General features: G+C 38.4%; 1 protein-coding gene across 2 annotated transcripts in view; it reads right to left on the reverse strand.

The window, feature by feature from the left end:
• The window catches only part of FGD6 (FYVE, RhoGEF and PH domain containing 6), a 71,436-nt gene that overhangs the window by 16,752 nt on the left and 33,848 nt on the right, over positions 1-20,836 (reverse strand). For both annotated transcript variants that reach the window (XR_001873076.1, XM_017804538.1), the window contains exons 6-14: positions 14,691-14,842; positions 13,734-13,890; positions 12,975-13,062; positions 7,416-7,466; positions 4,549-4,607; positions 4,381-4,452; positions 3,844-3,912; positions 2,103-2,186; positions 893-972 (exon numbers count right to left, since the gene is read on the reverse strand). Coding sequence is in view for 1 of the 2 variants with exons in the window: in XM_017804538.1 (XP_017660027.1) it covers positions 893-972; positions 2,103-2,186; positions 3,844-3,912; positions 4,381-4,452; positions 4,549-4,607; positions 7,416-7,466; positions 12,975-13,062; positions 13,734-13,890; positions 14,691-14,842 (812 nt within the window). In the remaining variant the exon portion in view is untranslated. The remainder of the gene's footprint in view (positions 1-892; positions 973-2,102; positions 2,187-3,843; positions 3,913-4,380; positions 4,453-4,548; positions 4,608-7,415; positions 7,467-12,974; positions 13,063-13,733; positions 13,891-14,690; positions 14,843-20,836) is intronic.

The following is a 20,836-nucleotide window of genomic DNA, read 5'->3' on the forward strand; positions in this document are numbered from 1 at the left end:
TCAAGTGTGTTGTTATAAATTACTCAGGCAATTGAGCTACTTCCTTTGGCAATTTTGACAATGTTAACCTTGGTCTACCCCTCAGCTACAGATACTGCTATCTTTATGCAGACAGTCTCATGTTGGTATTTACAAGGTCACACAAAAAGCAGCAGTCTGTCCTTGCTCAGCCTGGCTAAACAAAGGAGAAAACATGTCTTTCTTTATTGGTATCAGCACTGTCACAAATGTCAAAACATATAAAACTTCAACTCAAGCACAGCAAAAACAACAATCCACAAACCCAAGCCTTTGCTAAAGGCATCTCAGTGAAGGTGACCAGAGCTGCTCTGGTTTAGTGGCCATGTATCCTTTTGCTGCTACATGGAGAATTTGGTTTTCTGGTAAAGACAAGCACCATTGCAGTAATTGCTGCCATAATTTCAGGTTCACAAGGTCTGTTTCCTGTTTCAACTGCAGCATTATTTTAGCTAAAAGATCAGGATGACTTCTTCCAATTTATATCAGTTACCAATAATAACATGAAAATTTATTGTTAAGCTTCATATCCTGTCCTGTAGATGCAGTGACAGAGCATATCAGTAACTCTGGAAGAACAAAAAAATACTGAAAATCAAAGCCTGAAATTAATTTAATTGAAACCCTCTCAAGGAAAGGCAATGCAAGGATAATATTTCAATGTATGTGAAGTTTCTGAAAGTGTAGCTAAGGTGAAAAAGAGGAACCAAATGAGGGTTTTATTCACTCTGATTAACTGATTCCCTTTATTCTGTAATCACTCTAGCCAAGGGTAACTTTTCATTACATTAAGCGCAAAACAAGCTATAAAAAGTTTGCGTGGCCCATTTGAAACCACACAGTTTTAAAATCATTATCCATTTGGAAGACTTACCTCGCTGAAAGAATGAAGGATCTCTCTACGCTTTCAATGTTCAGTTCATTCTGATAGGCTTCCTGGGTTGGCTTTTTAACCTTCAGCCAAAAGAGAAAACTTTACATTCAAACTGAAATGGTACTTCTGTTGTTGCTTTAGTTTTACTTCCTGCAAAATCTCTTACATTTTTATTGCAGAAGGGGTACATTGGAGAGAAAATACTCAGAAGAGGAGATCATACACCAGTCCAGAGGACCCAGCTACACCAAGATTACATGCAGCCCATCCTTTTATTTCACTGTAGTTCCATACAAACACTGGAGACATACAGAGGAATGAAGCTATCAGAGACCCTCACTGTGCTTCAACATGCCCAGGCATGTTGCCCAATAAGCACCTCCTGCAACTGGGGAAAAAAAAAGGCACTGCTGCTGCTGCAGGACAAGATTTAGCCCACTGGTGTACCCCAGAGTGAGCAAGACCTGCATCACCCTGTTGATCTTTCTGAGCTACCAAGTTTCAAACATAAGGAGGTTTAAAAGTCAAGAGTGGTTCTCAGTCACTACAAGACATCTGCTGGCAACAGAGATTTTGCAGCTCTGCCTGTGAAAGCTTGGACCTGGGTGCCAAATCGGCACTGCAGCTGGACTTGGTGATTTTTTCTGACAGGACCAAAGACAATGATTCCCAAGGCAACGGTTTGTTGTTCCCACTGTCACGTCAGACAGTGTGTGCATGTCCCTTATCGCTACACCCAGAGGGGCTCAGGGCTTCACTTTGATGCTTTTCACAAGGGCTCAGAAACAAAAGCCTTATCTTTCCTCAGAGTTAGCAAATCTTTATAAACCAGAGATTTGACCCACCAGGAGTTTATCATGCAAAGATGTCTAATCTCTGCTTGTGGGCAATAAAAAGCAGTTAAAACGAAAAATCGAGGCAGTCTAAACAAAGTACAATACAAAAAATAAGTAGACAAATTATTTCAGAGTAGGACAACACTAGGTGAAATGCAACTGAGATGATCCTGTGTCAACAGAGCTTTTTAGGGAAACCTAGATAGCAATCCCACAGGCCATATTATACAAGCAATGTTAAGCCTGTAGGATTACTCTGGAATGCAAGGATATTTAATATCTCTTGCCAACAGTAAACATAGTTGTGTTTTGAAAATTTGAAGGCCTGAGTTCAGGTAGATTTGGAGAAAGACTCATTTTAACAAGTGACTCACCTTCATTCCAGCCAAGGACAACATATTGTTGAGTTTATACATCCCTGACTGGACTGGAGTAGTATACAACAGGGCATCATTGAACTGTAATACAGAAGCAATGCTTTTTAATGACTAAAGACTGTTAAAAGACAGGTAATTCAGATGCATTTTACTGGAAGTACAGAACTCCTACACCACTGAGCTCAACTGTCCAGAAGGGCATCCTCTACTTCCTATTATTCCACTTAGAATCCAAGAAACATTTTCATGTATGAATTAGATAACAATAGGTATCTATTTATATCCTCCTTGTGTAAATACACATTTGGCACGTGAGTAAACAGTGCAAAGATGTCAAAGAACAGCCTGTCAAAATGGACAAAAATGTTTCTCATGTACACAGCCATATGATATAGCAAACTACTTTAAAGGGATATTAGAATTAACCATTCAAACAAACCAAAACAATCCAGAAACTTGGAGATAGAAGAATGGAGATTAGCAATTTATGATTAAAAGGACAAACTTAATTATATGTACCATGTGAATTTTACCAGTTTAAAGTGCATCTACTGTTTATTTCCTGTTCTACCAGACTCAGATTCATTCTGCAGACTTACTGAACAGTTACTAAGACTTTTTTTATTTTCTGTGTTGTTCAACCCATGGATCCATACTTCATTTACTGCACAGAAACAGACGCCAAAACCTGAAGTGTTTTGTAAGTTTTTGCTATGATGTTCTTTGCAAAATAACCAAACGTTTCAGGAGCCTTAGTAAATCTTCACAACATGATCAATGGAAATATCACTGCTTAAGTGTCTAAAGGTATAAACACTAGCCTGTACCATTTATATCTAAAACAAACAAACAAACAAACAAAACTAAAAACCCAAACAAAACAAACCCGTTGCCCCAAAAAACAAAACAAAGAAAATCCAAGCCACAGACACTCAAATTAGCAACATGTAATTTGTGAAGTTCAGCTCAGGATAGCACCAGATTTTTGAGAGTATTACCATAACTGATTCCATGACTGCCTAGGGAAATATTTATTCATACTACAGGAACCACAAGACAGATTTCAGTCAGGACTGTGGACCAATAATGTCATAAATTACACATGATAAGAGCTGCTTTACTGTCTAAATAGAAGAGATAAACAAAAGATTCAAGTGGAAACAAACTTCAGAGATGCACAGAATTTTCAAAATAAAGCAGTGACAGAGACAGGAAGAGAACCCAGCACTTAACTTCCATCCCAGTGCTCTACTCAGGATGCATGGGACCTCCTGCAAGGGAAAGGAGAGAGGAGGAGGGAGGGAGTGGGGAAGGAGAAAGGAGGAGGAAGAGAGAGGGGGAAGAAGAAAGGAGGAAGAAGGGGGCAGGGAGGGGAAGGAGGGAAGGGCGCAATAGCAGTGCCAGAGTTCTAGGTTTCAAGACCTGGTACAGCTAAGTGGGATGGAGTAACTGTGTTCGTTTCCTCACTACCACAGATAATGTCTTCTCATAAAAGCTCTCAGATTTTCAATAAGCGTTGTTCAAAATAGTACATTTTAGTGAGAAATGGTTTTCTACTAAAATTAGTGCATATGCCACAGATGATCTCTGTAAATTAGAACTAAATAAGTAGAACAGCAACGATTGGTCATTTTTTCTACTTCTTGCAGTTATTAGTTACTTATGTTTACAGTGTAACATTTCAACCACTTAAAATTACACTCCTATTAGACACACAGCAACATATACAACATCTTACCAAAAAAAACATTCGTGGCTGCATGACCTTCCGTGACAGCTTCATCAGTGTTCCCTCTTTCAGAAAGACCTAGTAAATTAAACAAAATTAAAACTAGGTTTTTAGGGCAAAAGCCATGCAAATGAGCTGACTTCTTCATCACTATTATGATTATGATTATTATTACTACACTAGAGGTGCTGCAGAAGTTTTGGGATTCAAGGTTCCCTTTCTGAGAAAAGCCATTTATCCTTAGGTTTCTCTAAAAGCGAGTGTGAATGACTGCAGTACAGTTTTCCATGCTGTACTTGAAACCACAACAAATACAAGGTTAAGCTTGAGGACAAAAATCTGCCTGCAAGATCTGGCAAGGTATCTAAAAAATATCTAAAAAACACCCCACACACATGGAAAGGCAGTATTCACTTGACTGTTAGAACTGAATAATAAAGCAATGGACCATTTTTCTTCTGGTATGTGCCAGCTCCAGTCCTTTGCTTGCATACCATCCGTGCTGCACTGTACTGCAATCTGCTGAATGCCATCTGGAGGACCTACCCTTCCTGGCTGTACGATCTCATGGTGTCCATTTAAACTGTATTGGATCTGCATGAGTTTCTGAAAGTTATCCTATGGGAAGAAAAAGCGGGAGATAAGTACTTGCCCTTGCATCCATGACCTTTTTTTTTTTTTTTTAAGACCAGCTTCATAAGTCAAAATACTTACACCCTGCTTCATGATGTCATTGGCATGGTTTGCAACTTCTATGACAACAGCTAAAGCATCTGAAGGATGAAGAAATAATGCTTTGGTTATAGCGACTAGTTAGCATTGGTATTACATAAAGCACAGGTATGATATTGCATTTCCACATAATTCCAAGATTTAAGGATCTGATTGTACAGTCACTGCATTCAGGAGCACTTCCCATAAATCCCAGAATCTTTAGATCGTGGTTTAATAAATATGCTCTAGCAAGTCCTTGCTTCAACTACAGTGTCAATTATTTCTTACAGCTAATAAAACAGTCCACAAGCAAAAGTAAATCCCAGTTTCTCACACAACGAATTACTTACTCTACTTACAGGAGAAAAGTTAACAATATTTTAACAGAGACTATGTAGGGACTAAGTTTTTTCCATTTTACTCAACTGCCACCAGTGCTAGTCACGGAAGACCACCTAGAAAAATTATACAAATCTTTGCCATTTCTTCTGCCTTTAGTTTTACTTCACCCTCAAGATACCAGTCAAATATCATGTGAACACAGTGAGTGTTCAGTCCAAGGATCTTATCCAAAAACCTGTAATTTACTTAAGTAGAAAAAAAGAGACTTATTGAGTTGAAAACAACTCCTCTGATAAAATGTAGTCTCTAAAGCATTTGGCACTTTCTTCTAAGTAATTCAAGTACACTAAGGCACTTCAAAGAAAGGACCTACATTTGGTTAAAAATCCACAGAGAAGCATACCAAACCAGGTAAAAACAAAGCCTTAAGGTTTTTTTTCCCAGATAATAATTAGAGTATTAGTACTGTAGAATGCATACACTTCCCTTATTGTTGAGTCATATTTTGAAAGAAAGCATGTTGAAAGAGAGAGCTGTCTGAACTGAAAGGTTCAGAAGGTCATGAAACCATATAAGAAACTAAACAGATGTGAACAAAAAGCTCATCCTAAGTCAATCTAAGGAGAATTTTTGTACAAGATTTTCATGAACCAAGGCAATGCAAGCACAGGAGTCAAACAGTTAAAATACACAGCACATATCAAGCATTTGATCAAAATTTAAGTTTATATATAGATGTCATAGCATCAACTGAGCCTGCTGAAAAAGAGCTGGTGGTCTCCTAGTAGGAAATATAAGAAATGTTGTGCTGCTTCAGGCAAAATCCTCCCCAGCTCCCATCTGCATGGAATATGATGAAGGGAAATTTAGCTAAATTCACTACGACAGAAATGAGCACCTGATTCTTTCTGTTATATGTTTCTTCATCTATCAGTTATATCTATTAAAACCTTAAAATTTTACTCAGATTTCAAGGAAGATTGAAGAATTTTAGAGAAAATTAGAAAATTTTCTGTTTATTGAAGGGAAAGTTCCAGGATCTCAGAATCACATAGCCAAGACTAAATAAATCTAAATAACAACAAAAAATAATCTATAGGGATAAAGAGCATTCCACTTATACCACTCAGCTGAAGTAATGTATTCAAATGAAGGTTATCAAGAAGAATTGTGCTATTCTGGTATTTTTCCAAAAACAGTAACCACAACCAAGCCTAGTCTCCCTCTCCACTCCCCCCACCAATGGAATTAAAGAACTAAACAAAATCAGAACAAAGTTAAGCTTAATCGTTACAAGAACTTGGTGAGTAAAGATTAGATTTTCTTTTCTTTACTCAAGTTCTAAGATAGACTATCGACCATCACAAATTAACACTCTTATTGTCACAACTAAGCTTCAGCTTTTATCTTTGATGTATGAAGGGAGAGAAAAACATTGTGGAAGGTACAACTACAAAAACAGAGAAGTTGGAGAAATCACAAGAAAATGTAAAATATATATTTAAGTTGCTCACTTTTCAAATGGCCAACTATTTAATGTGCAACGCAAGCATTAGTTTGTTCACAGCCATAAGAAGTGCAAGATGAACTTAAAGAGTCATCAGTTAAAATATTTTTGGCTTCTATCTTCACCGTACTCAAATATGTCTAAATGTCCCAAGAAGGATATTTACTCATATATTTTACAATATTGTATCAGCAGACAAAGCAAACTTGGTTCAGTGCATTGAAGGCACTCATTGAAGTCAAATCAACTACAATTGCACAACCCTCCTAAACGTAATGGGCTTGAACAAACGTCACTAAAAAGTGAAATAAGTGACAGGGTCTCATGCAAATGAAATGGAAGCATTGACTGGGAGCATTTTTGTATTGCTAAGGCACACACTGCAGAAGGAAAGAGCCTGAATGTGCACTGCATTTATATGCTTGAGTTAAACCAGTTTAATCCCACGCTACTATGAAACGTGTGGTCCCGTCCTCTTCATCACCAACTATTCCTGCTCATTTCCTTTGATCTCCTTTCTCCCCACATGCAGGCAAACTTGTGTAAGTCACCTGTGTTTGTGCAACTTGTGACAACTCAAACTGGAGAACTCCTCAGGTTAAATATAACTCAGGGCAGCTCCTTTATCTTGTTCACTCCTGCCACATGAACACTTGTTCTGGCACAAGCCAGAGAGAGGATGAGGCCAGAAAGGCTTATAGCTGGAGAGAGCAGCTGGTAGACAAGCTGCCTATCATGAAAGGTCTACAGATGCAAGGACTGCCTCTTTCAATAGCAGTGCCCAAAATATCTGTTTAAGCTGTCTGGAGAACTTCACTCTTACCTCTTGGGCGAGCTGATATGACTGTCAGCTCCGGACTTTTTTGAAACACAAGCTTGCAATCTTTTAGTATCTCTGCTGAGAAACTTAGAACTAAATAGAAAACATTTCTATTACTGACAACATTTTGCAAGCACTTGAAATCTGGAAACATTATCATAAGTACGTAAGCTGTTTTTTCTTTAAACAGACATTTACCTTGAGTATCCCTATAGTCCGCAGATTCTTCTAAAAGATTCTTTAAATAATCTGTATAAAGAAAAAATAATATATAGTTTTGTTAAATAAATAAACACCACCAAAAAGTAGTAAAACCCACCTTTTTCCTGAAAATCTGCTTTTCAGGCAAATCCATGCCACAAAGATCTACTACCTAATCTTTTAAATCTGTCAAAGTAATAACAAAGTGAAACCTAGCATTTCCATAAAGAAAGTATGTCTTTATATCTGCTCAGTGAAGAAATGGCTATTGAAACAGTGGTTTTCTCCAATGACAAATGGTATGTTGTATATATTATTCCAGAACAAAACAAGCAAGTGAAAAATAAGTACATACGTGCAATCACGTTTAAGCTGAAGGAAAAAATTTTGAAGATTATAGATATTTGCCTGAGCACCTAACTTGTTTATAGAAGCTAATAAAAAAAGTAGTCCATTACAGAAGATCTCATTACGATTAATATTTTTCAGTAACAAAAATAGTATATGCCCCTCAGTGTTCAAATAGGCATTTCTGGTTTTCCATTATAAACGTAATTCAACCACAAGATGGCACCCTCAATCCATTGAAGTCTTGGTAGTTTTAAAATCTATTTTACTTAGCATTTAAAATTAACTCCAAACGTATGACTATACAAAAAAAACATTCCCTTTGAGTTTCCATTCCCTAGTTGAGTGTCTAGTTCATCAAAAAGTGCAATACCCTGTCAAAGATTAATATATATCCTCAGGAAAAAGTCAACTGTTTATTCTCTATACTCTACAACTTTGAACTGCTTAAAACTGAAAGCAACAAAACCAGAAACATTCAAAGACATATACGTTAGGTTGATAAAAGCAACAAATACTGATTTATAATTACCTTTTAAATGAGGTATTAAGAATCTAGAGGATCTACTGAAAACTAACTATATGTAATCTAGCAAGCATTCAATTTTAGCTTCACAGTTGTACAAGTTTCACGTAGGAGTGAAATAATTCAACTCCCACATGCTTGCCCTACCCAAATTCATTCTTTTATTCAAAAAGGATCAGGAGCCAATTGTTCCTTGCCTTCGTAAGATGTCTTGCTTCATGCATGCCCCTCAGAGATTGCTCAGTGTATTGTAATCTTTTCCTTATGCACAAAATTAAAAGGGAATTATGAAACATGTTTCTGCAGTAGAATTGCTATAAAGAGTGAGAGAACCTATCATGTTTAATGAAAGTTTTGAGAAAAACAGAACTACAAAAAGAGAAACATTTGGCACTGAAATTTTATTTTTTGGCAGAGACCTAAGGGAGGATCCAAGGGAAAAGCATGAAGAGCAGGTTGGAGTGAAGGAAGAGGAACCAGCTGGGAGGCGTGGACGGAGCACTGGGAGATCTGGCTGGCTGGGCCAGGGAACACCCACAGCTATCTGCTCTCCTCAGAGTTCTGCCTGATCATTAGCAGGCCCTGGATAATGTCTGATCTTTTAAGACAAGTCTGACATGGCACCAAGACTTCTCCAGCTATACTCCATTAATATTGCATCTTCCTGTCCCTCAAGATCTCATGCTGTAGTAGCTAGCAGACATTCTAGTGCAATATTTAGGTGGACATATATTCCATTAAAAAAAATGTAGTTAATCTTGCTTCACTTTGGGTTATGCTGGCAAGAAGCTTGTGTAAGAGAAAAAAAATTAACAGGAAGTATTTTGAAAAGAACGGAGAAGAATTCACAGTTTTTAACTTGGTTTAACCTGTAGGAACCTGTCACAGATATGACACCAGCTGTCCTCTCCTGCCCTGCCTGCAGACAGGTGCTCCCTCAAGTTGGAGCTGTGCCATGCTGCTGAGGCAGAGCACTCTTGGGATTCCACCACAAAGCCAACAAATTAAAGCTTTAAAATTGCAACTTGATCTTCATTGGGACCAGCACAAAGGACTCCAGCAGTAATTTCCCAGTGTAAAGAATGAGTCCCTACAGCTCATACAAAAATAAAAATAAACCTGCCAACCACATGCTCACCTCTTCAGGCTGAGAACAAGAGGTAAGGTGGGTATATTTTCCTCATCTGCAAATGTACAGCTGGTTCTCTAAGACACTGTCCCTAGTACATGGAGACATCCAATTTAATATCCAAAGTAATTGCAGTGGTAACTTAAAACCAGAGACCCAAGATGGGAACTAATTATTTCTTGGCATAGTCATGCTTTATGACATGTTCCCCAAAACAACACTTTACATCACTCAAAAACATTTTGGATGGGTATATTCCTGCATTTTAAATTATATAATCAGTGAATGTAAGAGAGAAATTTAGAGATTTTAACATAACTGTATTAATTTAAAATTCTGCAGCTTTTGTATTGCAAGACTGGAGCCAATAAAACTGTAAAATCCTGAAAATGATAAGTAGCTAATTTTCATCGTAGTACTTTTTATGTGTATCTGGTAAGTGGACCTCAGTTCATAGCTAAAACTCAGCTTCAGAGAAGCATCAGAACAGATATTTTTAGTCTGTTCTGTGAATAAACACTGGAAATTCTGTGCTTGCAGCAGCTTTCTGGAGGTACTGGCATAAACTATGCAGACAAGCCAATTTCAAAAACATGAAAAACATTACAGAAAAATTTTGCAAAAATATTCCTAGATAAAATAAATACAGAGGACAGATATTAAGATGAAATGGTATCTACTGTTTTTGCCAAAAAAATTTTCCCCTCTGAAGCGTGCTCTAGTTGTTCAGACTAGACAGATCTTAAGTATACCTTCAGAAATTCATAATTCTGATGGATACACCAAAACACAACAAAAATAAAAAAAAGGCACACAAGTATTGGTTTTGTGATGAACAAAATTTCCTTATGTTCTTCTTCTACCTGACAGCAACCAGCAATTCTCTCTTCTTCCTGGGGGGCAGTGACTATCACTTCTTCTCCTGACTAAAATTATCTTTTGCTTCATTAACTGCCTTTTCTCTTGGGTTGTCTAATTTAACTACATTAAACTCAAAGCAATTGTTCCCCAGCACATAACTGGCCTTGAGTCTGACAACTCTATTTCCAACCTGAAAAGCAGCAGTGTGCCAAAGCCTTATTTTTCACCCCCCTCACTATATCCCAGTTAAGGATAATAAAAGACATTCTCTCTGCCAACCTTGTGTTGGGAAAGAGAGAATAGAGACTTATCCTATGGCAGTCAAGAACCTGTTCATATAGCACAGTCTCAAGTAATCCACTCAAATCTTTTTGAGAAAAGAGAATCACCTCTCCTTCATTTATTTCTATATGAAATCCCTGAAAACCCATCTGATCTTGGCTGTATAGAGCTTGAGGCCAGTATGCGGAGAAGTGGAAGTCCACTTACTGGACTGGAGAAGCTGTATAATTAAAGAGAAACATTGCTGAGCCTCGTCTTTCCTTGACTGATTTATGAGCCCACCTGCTCCTGCTTTGGTTAGCATAAAAGTAACTCCACTTCAAAGCACAGCAACAATCTTGCGATGTGACCGAGTAGCAGCAGGTTACCAGTACAAAGCTGTCCCACTGACACAGAACATCTAAATAGGAAGAAATCCCCGCTGACTTAGGCCTGACAGCTTAATTTCCTGGATTATTTTCACTCCTCTGCTCTGACCCTCCTCCCCACAGTTCCCCACTGTCTTCAGCCTGGGCAGCTGCTCCATCACTGCCTCTCACTCACTGCAACAAAAGAGATACGAGTGTTTTGCATCCCCCCAGATGTTCATATAGCACAAGTTTATACAGGCATTGCTCAATATTACACAGAGCTGTTGGAAGGTAACAAAGCAGATGGGTCATCCACAGAGATAAGGAAGAGTGAGAATCTCAAGGACAACAGACGTGATAGATTGTACAGGCTGAAAATCAAACAGATCCAAAATGACACTCTCTAGCCCCAGCACAATTAAATTCTTGGTCTGACGTTTTTTATTGCTTACATAGAACAAGAGAAAATCACTTTTCTAAATTCATCACCAGCATGGCAATCCCCCCATTCCTTTCAATAGCATTTACAGGTGTATTTAATGCTGGGCAGTCACAGTAAGGTGTGCAGACTGGGGACATCCACAGCAACCGCCCATCAACACAGAATGAGGTTTTTTTAGGGTCTAAAACAGCCTGTTCCAGCCACAGTGACAGCTAATGATCACGAAGAATTCCCCTTCAACATCTGAGTTTTGTTCAGTGCCATTTATCCCTGACATCTCTTGCTTTGCTGTGTATATTGACACTGGCATTTGCTCTATTCTGATCTTTTGTTCAACCTTTTCAATTAGAATCTCTGAATTTATCCAAAGCTCTCCTGATTTTGAAGTGTATAACAAGCCTATACCATGTCCTAAGTCAATATCCTTTTAAAATAAAGCAGGTCCCCAAATGCCATTTTATGGTTTAATTTCATCAGTTAAGAGTCATGAAGATTTTCCCCTATAAAGTATTCCATTTAAGGAGTTTTCCCCCTTTTTTCAACACCTGTGAGTTTAATGAGATGATTAAAATGAAAACAGTCACTGTTAATAACTTGGTAACTGCTGCTTAACACTTTAGTCTGTATCTCCCACAGCATCACTAGTCTAAGTACTTGCTGGGGAAATGCCAATGAGCTGTTACAGAGCCAAAAAAAAAGGTCACAGAGCATTTTATTTTGCAGTTACTACATAAACAGAGGCTATTTTTAAATTGCTCATCAAGAAGCAATGGCTCTCAAAAACAATGCCTTAAGTATTTCCAAATCCTTACAGGAGACATCCCCCTCTTACAACAAACACATCTCAAAATACTTCACAAACGAGGCGTCTGTCACTGCCCTCCCCTTACAGACAGAAAAATCCACTGCATCGTGGAGATGACTTGCTCAAGGTCACCCAAACATGCCAGTGCCAGAGCAGGGTACAGAGCCCAGATTTCCTAGTCCCAAACCAGCTCCTTAGCGTACAATGCCCCCGTAACAAGCCTTAAGCACTTGTAAATGTACACTAAAAACATGTGTTCTGCCTTTAAAACAGAATGGATTTTACAGTCAAAACACCTGGGTGGGGGAGAAACTGAGAAGCTACTACCAGAAGTTCACAGCTGCATAGACATCTTTCTTCTCCTAGCTCCAATTCTCCATACTGCCCTTTTCATTCGTTAAAGAAGAAAAATCACCCATCAGCTCCCCCCCCAAAAAAAGGAAAACCTAAAGCAAAACAAGAGCATTCCAACCCTTAAAGAAATGACAGGCTTCTATTACGACAGAAACAAAAACCACCGCAGGTTTCATGTTTTCCATGTACTGCTAAATGTACCATCAGAACACACCACAGTGTTAGAAATATTAGCACCTTGCCTGTGTATCTTAGCTCAATCAATATTAACAACGAAAGCCTCTAAACCCATGCCATGTTTTAAAAAGAGCTGCATATATTGTGCCATGTTTTTTAAAAAGCCTCACATATCCAAAGTCAGATAAACATGCTTTACAGATGGATACAAATGCCTGAAAACAGGTTTCCTGGGGCGTGTGAAGACTGGCTTGTTCAGCTTGACAAAGAGCTTGACTGTACCTGTCAACAGGAGCCTGTATTGGGGAATCCTCTGAACTGGCTTGAGCAGATAATGCTTGAGGGCCAGACTAGCACAGCGAGGGCTCATCTGAAAGAAACATGCAAAATAAATGATTCCATGGCCGTCAAAGGCTCCAGCAAAAGAAAACATGCCTAAAAACAACTACTGATTATATTGGATAAGATTTATCATTAAGAAGTGTGACCACCAGTGTTAAACACCACACCAGTGTTAAACACCACACTACGGAGCAAGCATTTCTGTGTGGAAGACTGCATGCAAAATTACCCATGCGTTAAAATATATCAGTAAGCGCTCATATGCTGTGGATTCAAAACAGGTGCTTTGACTTAGGAGGATGAGAGGTGAAACTTGCAAGAAATAAAGGAAACAGGGTGGCAAGGGCAACATGCTCCTTTGTGATCCCTTCAGTGTTCATTAGGCAAAAAGGCAGAGAAGACAGGAGTGCTCACTGCAGAAGTTTTAATTAATCCACACTTCTAAAGACGACACAGAATTAAAAGATCCATGCTTCAAAAATGCTAATTATCCTGAATTTGCATTCAAAATAATGCGAATCTGAAACACCAAGTCCTTAAAAAGGCCTCTTGTATTCTTCATGTCTCAATCCAAGACTGCAGCGAAAAAACCCACCACCAAAACACAAAAAAATTGAGGACAGTTTCTAAAGCCTTGCGGAGGATCACAATTGCTAAAAAGTCACAAAACAGGATATATCTTACAAAAGAATACAATACCTCGAAGTCTTTGACTACTGAAGCAAACCCTGCATTCTTCTTACACTGTTCATCTAATAATGCAACATTTTTATCAAATTCTTTGATGTAAGTTGAATACATCTTTAGGTAGGGACCCTTTTTAACAAATATATCAGCAATTCTTTGATGTTCAAGCCTAGAAATAGAAAAAAAAAGGCGCAGTTAGAGCTAAAAATAGCGCACATCTTAATCCTACAGCAAAACATCTATCCCTTTCAGAGTAAGATGTGATAGTTTATGTTCTGAACAAAAGCTTACAGTGCAGCAGATAGGCACCCATCTCAGTAGCTACTTTGAAAAACTTTATTAGGCACACATCAACACACTAGTGTTAGATGACAACCACTTAATACACAGTCTTTTTTAAATGGTCTTGACATTTCATGTTTGAACACTTTACTACAAGGTTGATTTCTGAGGAAATGGATCTTCAAACTTAACAGCAAGTCTTTACCCATTCCAGTGACTTTGTCAGTAGGTTTTGTATTGCTGATTTGGATCCACCCACCACAGTAACTGAGAATGGACTTCAAGGCGATTGTGGCTGTCAATCAGTGCTGTTTCTGATCAGTAGATCTAAACTACCTCTAAAATGTGAACTAGTCTTCAGGACAACCTCCTTTTCCCCTAATGAAATCAGTGCACTTACCATGCTCATACAAGGACCAGACCTCTCAATTAAAAATAAAATTTTAAATAAAAAGTGTGATTGCTACAAAAATGTATTGGCATGCCTCGTGGACCTTTCTATACATGTAAATGGCAAACAAGCACATCTAAATGAAAAATAATCTCCTATACTTTCAAAGTAAATTCTGTCATTTAAGAAGGCACGTAAAACACAAACAAGAGTCAAGCCATGATCACATGGAGTCACACAAGCACCACAAATAAATTTCAACATCAAAGGAGTGGTATCCCTTTATTGATAGTCACCAGTGAGATAATCGCTCTTCCAGTTCCCTCAGGAGGTCCCGATTGAGTTCGTAGAGCTGAGGTAGGTAATAGAGGATCTGATTCAGGATTCTGTCCTCAATCACTGGCTTTCCAAGCTGCCTAGAGGCATGCGCCACAGCATCCCGGAAATCCTGCCAGAGTACAAAGAGGACAGAAACCCCCCTTGCCATGAGTGAACAGCCTTCAAAGCACCAACACAGAGAGCACAATGGAGTTCTCATTGCAGACATTCCAGGCGCTGCTCCCTATTACCAAAGGCAAGGCGGGTACCATCTGGGTTATGTTTCCCTGCAGCTTCAATTTACTCCCCTGGGACTGCCTTAATCCCTTTGGTTTAACACTGGAGCTTTACTTTCTTGCTCCTGTATGCATAATATAGAAGTTTTTCATTATTTTTACAACATACCCTTAAGAAATGTACTGGTATTACATATGAGGAAACCAAGGAGGGATAAACAAAGCTTGTATCTGCAAGGCTGTTGGCAGCCTTGAGTGTCTTCATGCAAATATGTAAGTCAAAAAGCAAAACTGTTATATCACTAATATGATCATAGTATCATACTTAAAAATCATAGTAGTGTTCATAAGTCATCTACAAATGCCATTTTGGAAGATGTTCCTCGTGGACAAAACATAGGGTTACAAAAAATTACTATATGTAGCAGCTCTTCTATATACAGGAAAATTAACATCTAAGAAAAAGATACTGTAATAACATATGGGAACCATGAGATTTCAAATGTTAGCAATGATCAAAACTAACACCGGTATCTTCCAAACATTTAGAGGGAGAAAGAAAACCCTGTTTACTCCTGAAGAATCTTATAGCATTTTTATGCTAAAACCATGTCCCAACAGGACAGTGATGAGGTTGGTCGATCCTTATTGAACTATTCAGAACTAAAATCTTGGCCCCACACAAGTCCGCATGGCCAGGATTGAAACTCAGTATCTATTACACGAGGTATTTTCTCTATTTACATGCAAACAAAACTTCCAAGAAGGTTAGTAATTTAGCATTTCACTTGAAAAACAACACTGTTGAAACTGACAAAAAAGAAAATACAAATTAGGTGGCATCATGTCTCACCTGAATTTGGGCAACAGCGGACAAAAGAGAATCAATACATAATAGCTCTTTCTGAATTTGTGGTTAATGAAACCTGGTAGCACATGCACAATTCTCTTGGTATGCTGAAAAAGGTGACCATCAACATACTTTTAAGTACAATGATGAGTTATATTTTAAAGGTGCATGGGGTCCACACCTGCCTTTGAAAATCTGTAGTGTCCTCAGGTTGGGGGGGGGGGGGGGGGGGGAATTAATCCCCCCTTTTCCTTCTCCTCGGGTCTATTACTACCAGTCTTACTAGCTATCTCATCCATACAGCATCTGGCACTATTTAGGGTCCCTCAAACTTAAACCTCAACTTTCCCTGCTCTCTCTCCTCATTATGTCAGCTCTGGGCAGCCTGAGCTCCAGACATACTTTCTTGCTTTGTGACCCTCTGGGTCACAAAGGCTGTGGCTGGGCAGTTCTGGCAAGAAACTGAAAGGAGATACAGGGCACTGGCTGTGCTGGGGGAAGGCTGAGAACTAAATGCAAGGGAGTTAAAAAACAGATGGCATTATTCATATGGAAATGTTCTGTTTTACATCCTCTGTGCAGACTAGTGACACATAGGTTAACTACCAGCTGCATCTTATGGGTTTTTCTGACCCTAGGGCATTGCTTAACACTGAAATGATACAAGGAATTACAATGGCAAAAGCTCAAATGAGGCATTCTGGAGAGCTTCATGCAAAATGCATCATCATATTATGATAATTTTCTCCTCGCCCCTTCCCCCCAAACACATGCACATACAATATACTGTATGTACTTTGCCATAGGATGAAACAAGAATGTTGTCCGTATGTCATACGACTACTTGCACGACGAAAAGAAAAGCATTTTGTCTGTACAGTAATCAACAACCCAGGCTTTCCCCTGACCAAACAACAAAAGGAGAGCAGGGAGCCAGGTTTAAGCACTAGATAACACAGGAATGTCATCTGTAGTTAAGAGCATTTATTTAACTTCTAGATACAGCATTCAAAGAGTCTGCAGGGTGTTTTCCAAACACAGATTTGGTTTTTCAACTAGCTTGATCCAAAGTCCATCAGCTTCATCAGGGTTTAGATCATACCATGAAAGGCTCTATCATTAAAACAGCCAACCAAAACTTTGCTTCATCACCCCCTCTGCCCCCTTCCACAACTGAGTAAACTGAGGAAGCTTTGCAGTAAGGAAATGCAGGGAAGAAAGATAACATGAAGCTTTCAAATTATGTGAACCAGCCTGTGAAACAACATGAGGCAAACTTCATGGCTTTTTTTTTTTTTAATTACCAAGTCTTCACTACTGACTATGCATTTGTCATTGTAATCATATTAAGATTTATTTTTAACCTGGCAGTGGGTGTGAAGTAACTGTCATGCCAAGTTCATCTTGAGATAAACTTAAGAGTTGAAGGCAGAGAGCACATGCCTCGGGACTGGGGGTGGGAAAAGTCAAACAAATGTAACAAGGTTGGAGTTAACAGTGTTTACACTTGAAGGTACTGGCCTTCTGAGAAAGTAATTTCTTATCCAAAATGACAAAACATAGAACAGGTCTGTTTTAATTACCAGATGTAAAATATGTTAACTTACAAAGTAAACCCTGAAATTTCACTCCAAAGGGTGGAAGGTATTCAGATGGCAACTTTTTAGATGAATGACTTACAAACTAGGAATTGCAGTAAAAGTAATTGAAAGCACCAGAACCTAGCTCCTTCTAGAACTAAATCTGTTCACTGCTAAATTAAAACAGAATTGTTCTTGCAAATAATATATACATTGCTCTGATATCTATATATGCCGGGGTGAAGTGATTTACATTGCAAACATATTTAGCACATAGTTCTATATAACACTGCTGAAAAGCATTGCTTTCATCAGTCTGTTCAAAGACAATCACCTAGGTTGTCCTAGAAATTATTCTGTTTGAAGCACTGGAGCAATTCATTACAGTGAATTTTAAAGAGATTTTCTAATTGAAAATGAGCCTTTCAAATATTACTTTCTTATTCATTAAAAAACCTCCAACCAACCAACACAACCCCAGCTTGCCTCGCTTTGGAATTAATGTGCTCATTTCACTGAAAAACATTTGCAACTCTAGACAAGTTTCATATGCTGCATGACAAAACCCAGAATATCATGCTAGTTATACTGAATCATCTCAGCTTTTTACCAGGATGATTTTTTCCTTTTAAAAGAGGGGGGCTATTGTACACTTTCTGAAATGCTCGTTTACAGTTTCTACATTATATTCCGGTCTTATGATACCACATTTTACTGCTTAGGTAAAGGTAATTGTCTTCACACAGCTACTTCCAGAGGACACCACCCATCACCACCCCTGGGAAGAACATTCTTTCCAAACCAGAAACAGTTTTAGTTTATTCTAGACTGAGATAGCATCCTGCTGGCTACTTTTCCATTCGAAAATCTAGTCTAGGCATATTAAGGGCTTCTGAGTACATAATGCTGCCGAATTACTGCAGATATAACACTTCTAACTTGAAAACGTTTGGGGAATTTTATTTATCCTATTAGTATACACTCCCCCTAGAGCTGTGCAGTATTTGAGAAGGATACCACCATTGCTACTTGTGTTTCCTCCCACCTCTCCTTCAATGCAGCTTCCTTAAATAAGCAAAGTGCCATGATATCTGAAATAATTCTGACCCTGTTGTGAATCATATGCGGTCAGCACTTCCCCTCTGCAAAGGCCCTGACTCACAACCCCTCCCAGTTCTTTCCACTGGAGGATTCCCAGCCCACAGCAAAGTGACCTACCCACATCAGTCTAAGGAGCAAAGGAACAAGTTTAGTTGTAAACCGAGAGGTATAGAGCAGACTAAACCCTCCCTCACCTGCTGGCTGGGTTAAATGAACCTTCAGGTATCTAATAGCTGAATGCACGTAATTTCAAATGGATGAAATTAAAACTTCTTGGAAATTTAACAGGAGGAGAAAGTACTACATGATCTAAACATGGTCACGTATTTTCCTAAGTCTTCAACCAACATTCATCTTGGACCTGTTATCTCAAAAAATACCATCAGCAAAATAAAAATAAGTCATAATCCCTTCTGCTGAGGTACAACTTCCAGCTAAATGCACCTGCAGATAGCTCAAATATCAGTTTAATTTAAGGAAAAAAGTATGTTTGCACTTGGATGCTTTTCAAGGAACACACACACACACAGACATCCTATGGGGAGGGAGGAGGGAAGGGGAAGATGTTTCACGCTCTGGGGAACAGCCTGGCTGCTAGATATGACAAACTGTAAACATGACTGCTTAGGAATACAGCTACAGATTTCTCAAACACAGTATTTAAAACATAAATAGGCACTCCTAGCAAGAGTCAGACTATTAGCTAAGTTAAACTACAGCAACTATAGTTAATGAAGACTATGACTAAGTGTGGATTGAGACATATTTCAAACATATGAATTACTTCTGGAAAGGTGCCAAGTAGTTTCACGCATTTTTTTCCTCAGGTAGTAAAATAATTTATAAGTCTTTAACAACATAAGATAGTTAATTTTTTACAACAATCAATGATTTGACTGTGGCATTTTCCCAGAATGTTATTTCAGGGAATAGGCTGGGTAGTAGAACAATGTTTCCTTCTAAACCTAAACTATTTCATTAGTCTTCTTGATAAGAAGTTGCAACTCATTGTCAAATACCCTAATCAGCAATTCTAAAGCACTTCAGAGACTAAAAATTTGTCGACACATTCACCTCAGACTGGTCAAGTATTGGAATTTTACAGATGGAGAAAAAGAAGTTGGAGGTTGAGAGAATTTTTCACAGCCAAACAGCCAGGACCAGAGGTCAGAACTTCCTTTGCTCCAAAGCCCATAGCTATTAATTTTTTTAATCTATATTTTCATCATATTCTTTTTCCAAATTTACTATGAATTATTTTTCACAATATTTGGCTATAATATACAAAAATACAAGTTTATATATATATATAGATAGATTATAGATGTATCTAGTTTTTATAGAGAGAATTTTGCAATTGTCTTCTGAAAAATGGAAACATTAAATCAGAATTTTTCACTCTTCTAAGTGTATCTGGAAGGACACACAATAGAAAAAAAAAAACGTTCAACCTCTTATCTGCCTTTTCCCAGAAGAGGCTGATCTTGTGGCTGCAGAAACGATAAGAGGTGCCTCCTGACAGCTCCTACTTACTTGGTCTGAGTGTTCTAATATAGACAGAACAGAGGTCTAAGTCAGAAGCACAGATTTAAAGGCTCATGCAAAAGCCCACAGGCCTAAGTTTTTCTTTTCATACAGCAAAAAATTATACACTAAGCCTTGAAGTGAAGGAGTCATCCCAAAAAAGCAAGTCTTCTGCTGGACCAGAAGTCTTGCTGCTTATACCATCACAGCAGGGAGGAAACAAAATTGAAAACGTTGGAATAACAACAGGAGTGGCAGGTTTTGGCAAAAGAACAAAATTCAGACCAAAAAAAAAGACAACAAATAAGCCAGGCAGCTTACCCTTAGTAAGCAGTACCCTTACCAGGGTGCTGCTGAGGAGGTCCTCTCATTTGTGCAAAGCTAACAATTTCCAGAGAATGCCACAACAAAAAGCATAAAGGGCACCAACACTGCATTCCTTTTCCAGGAACACCAGGTGTTTTTTGGGCAGAGAGTAACTCCTATGTCAATTTTGCTTTACAGCCAGTTCACTGTTTCTTTTTTCTGCAAGTGCCCTTAGGGAAGGAACAGCACTTCTATCTTCTCAACCCTTTTTTACCCCCAGGGGACCATGCATGAACCATCTCACAAAGATGCATACAGAAGAATTCATTTAATTTAACCCCCTTTGTTTTCAGGAGTTTCCAAAAGCATTTCACTGGAATCTTGTCCCCTGAAAGAGCATTACATCTAATGTTTGATTACACCCTCAAGCAATCCCATTCGAGTCTGTTTGATAGAGTGTGGAAAGCCAGATGAGTCCCTTATCTCTGTTATAACCAGTTTATTTAGTATTTATAGAAGTGTCTTCA

This window comes from Lepidothrix coronata, unplaced genomic scaffold (genome assembly GCF_001604755.1).
Source record: "Lepidothrix coronata isolate B3197 unplaced genomic scaffold, Lepidothrix_coronata-1.0 Scaffold9, whole genome shotgun sequence".
NCBI classification, from domain to species: domain Eukaryota; kingdom Metazoa; phylum Chordata; class Aves; order Passeriformes; family Pipridae; genus Lepidothrix; species Lepidothrix coronata.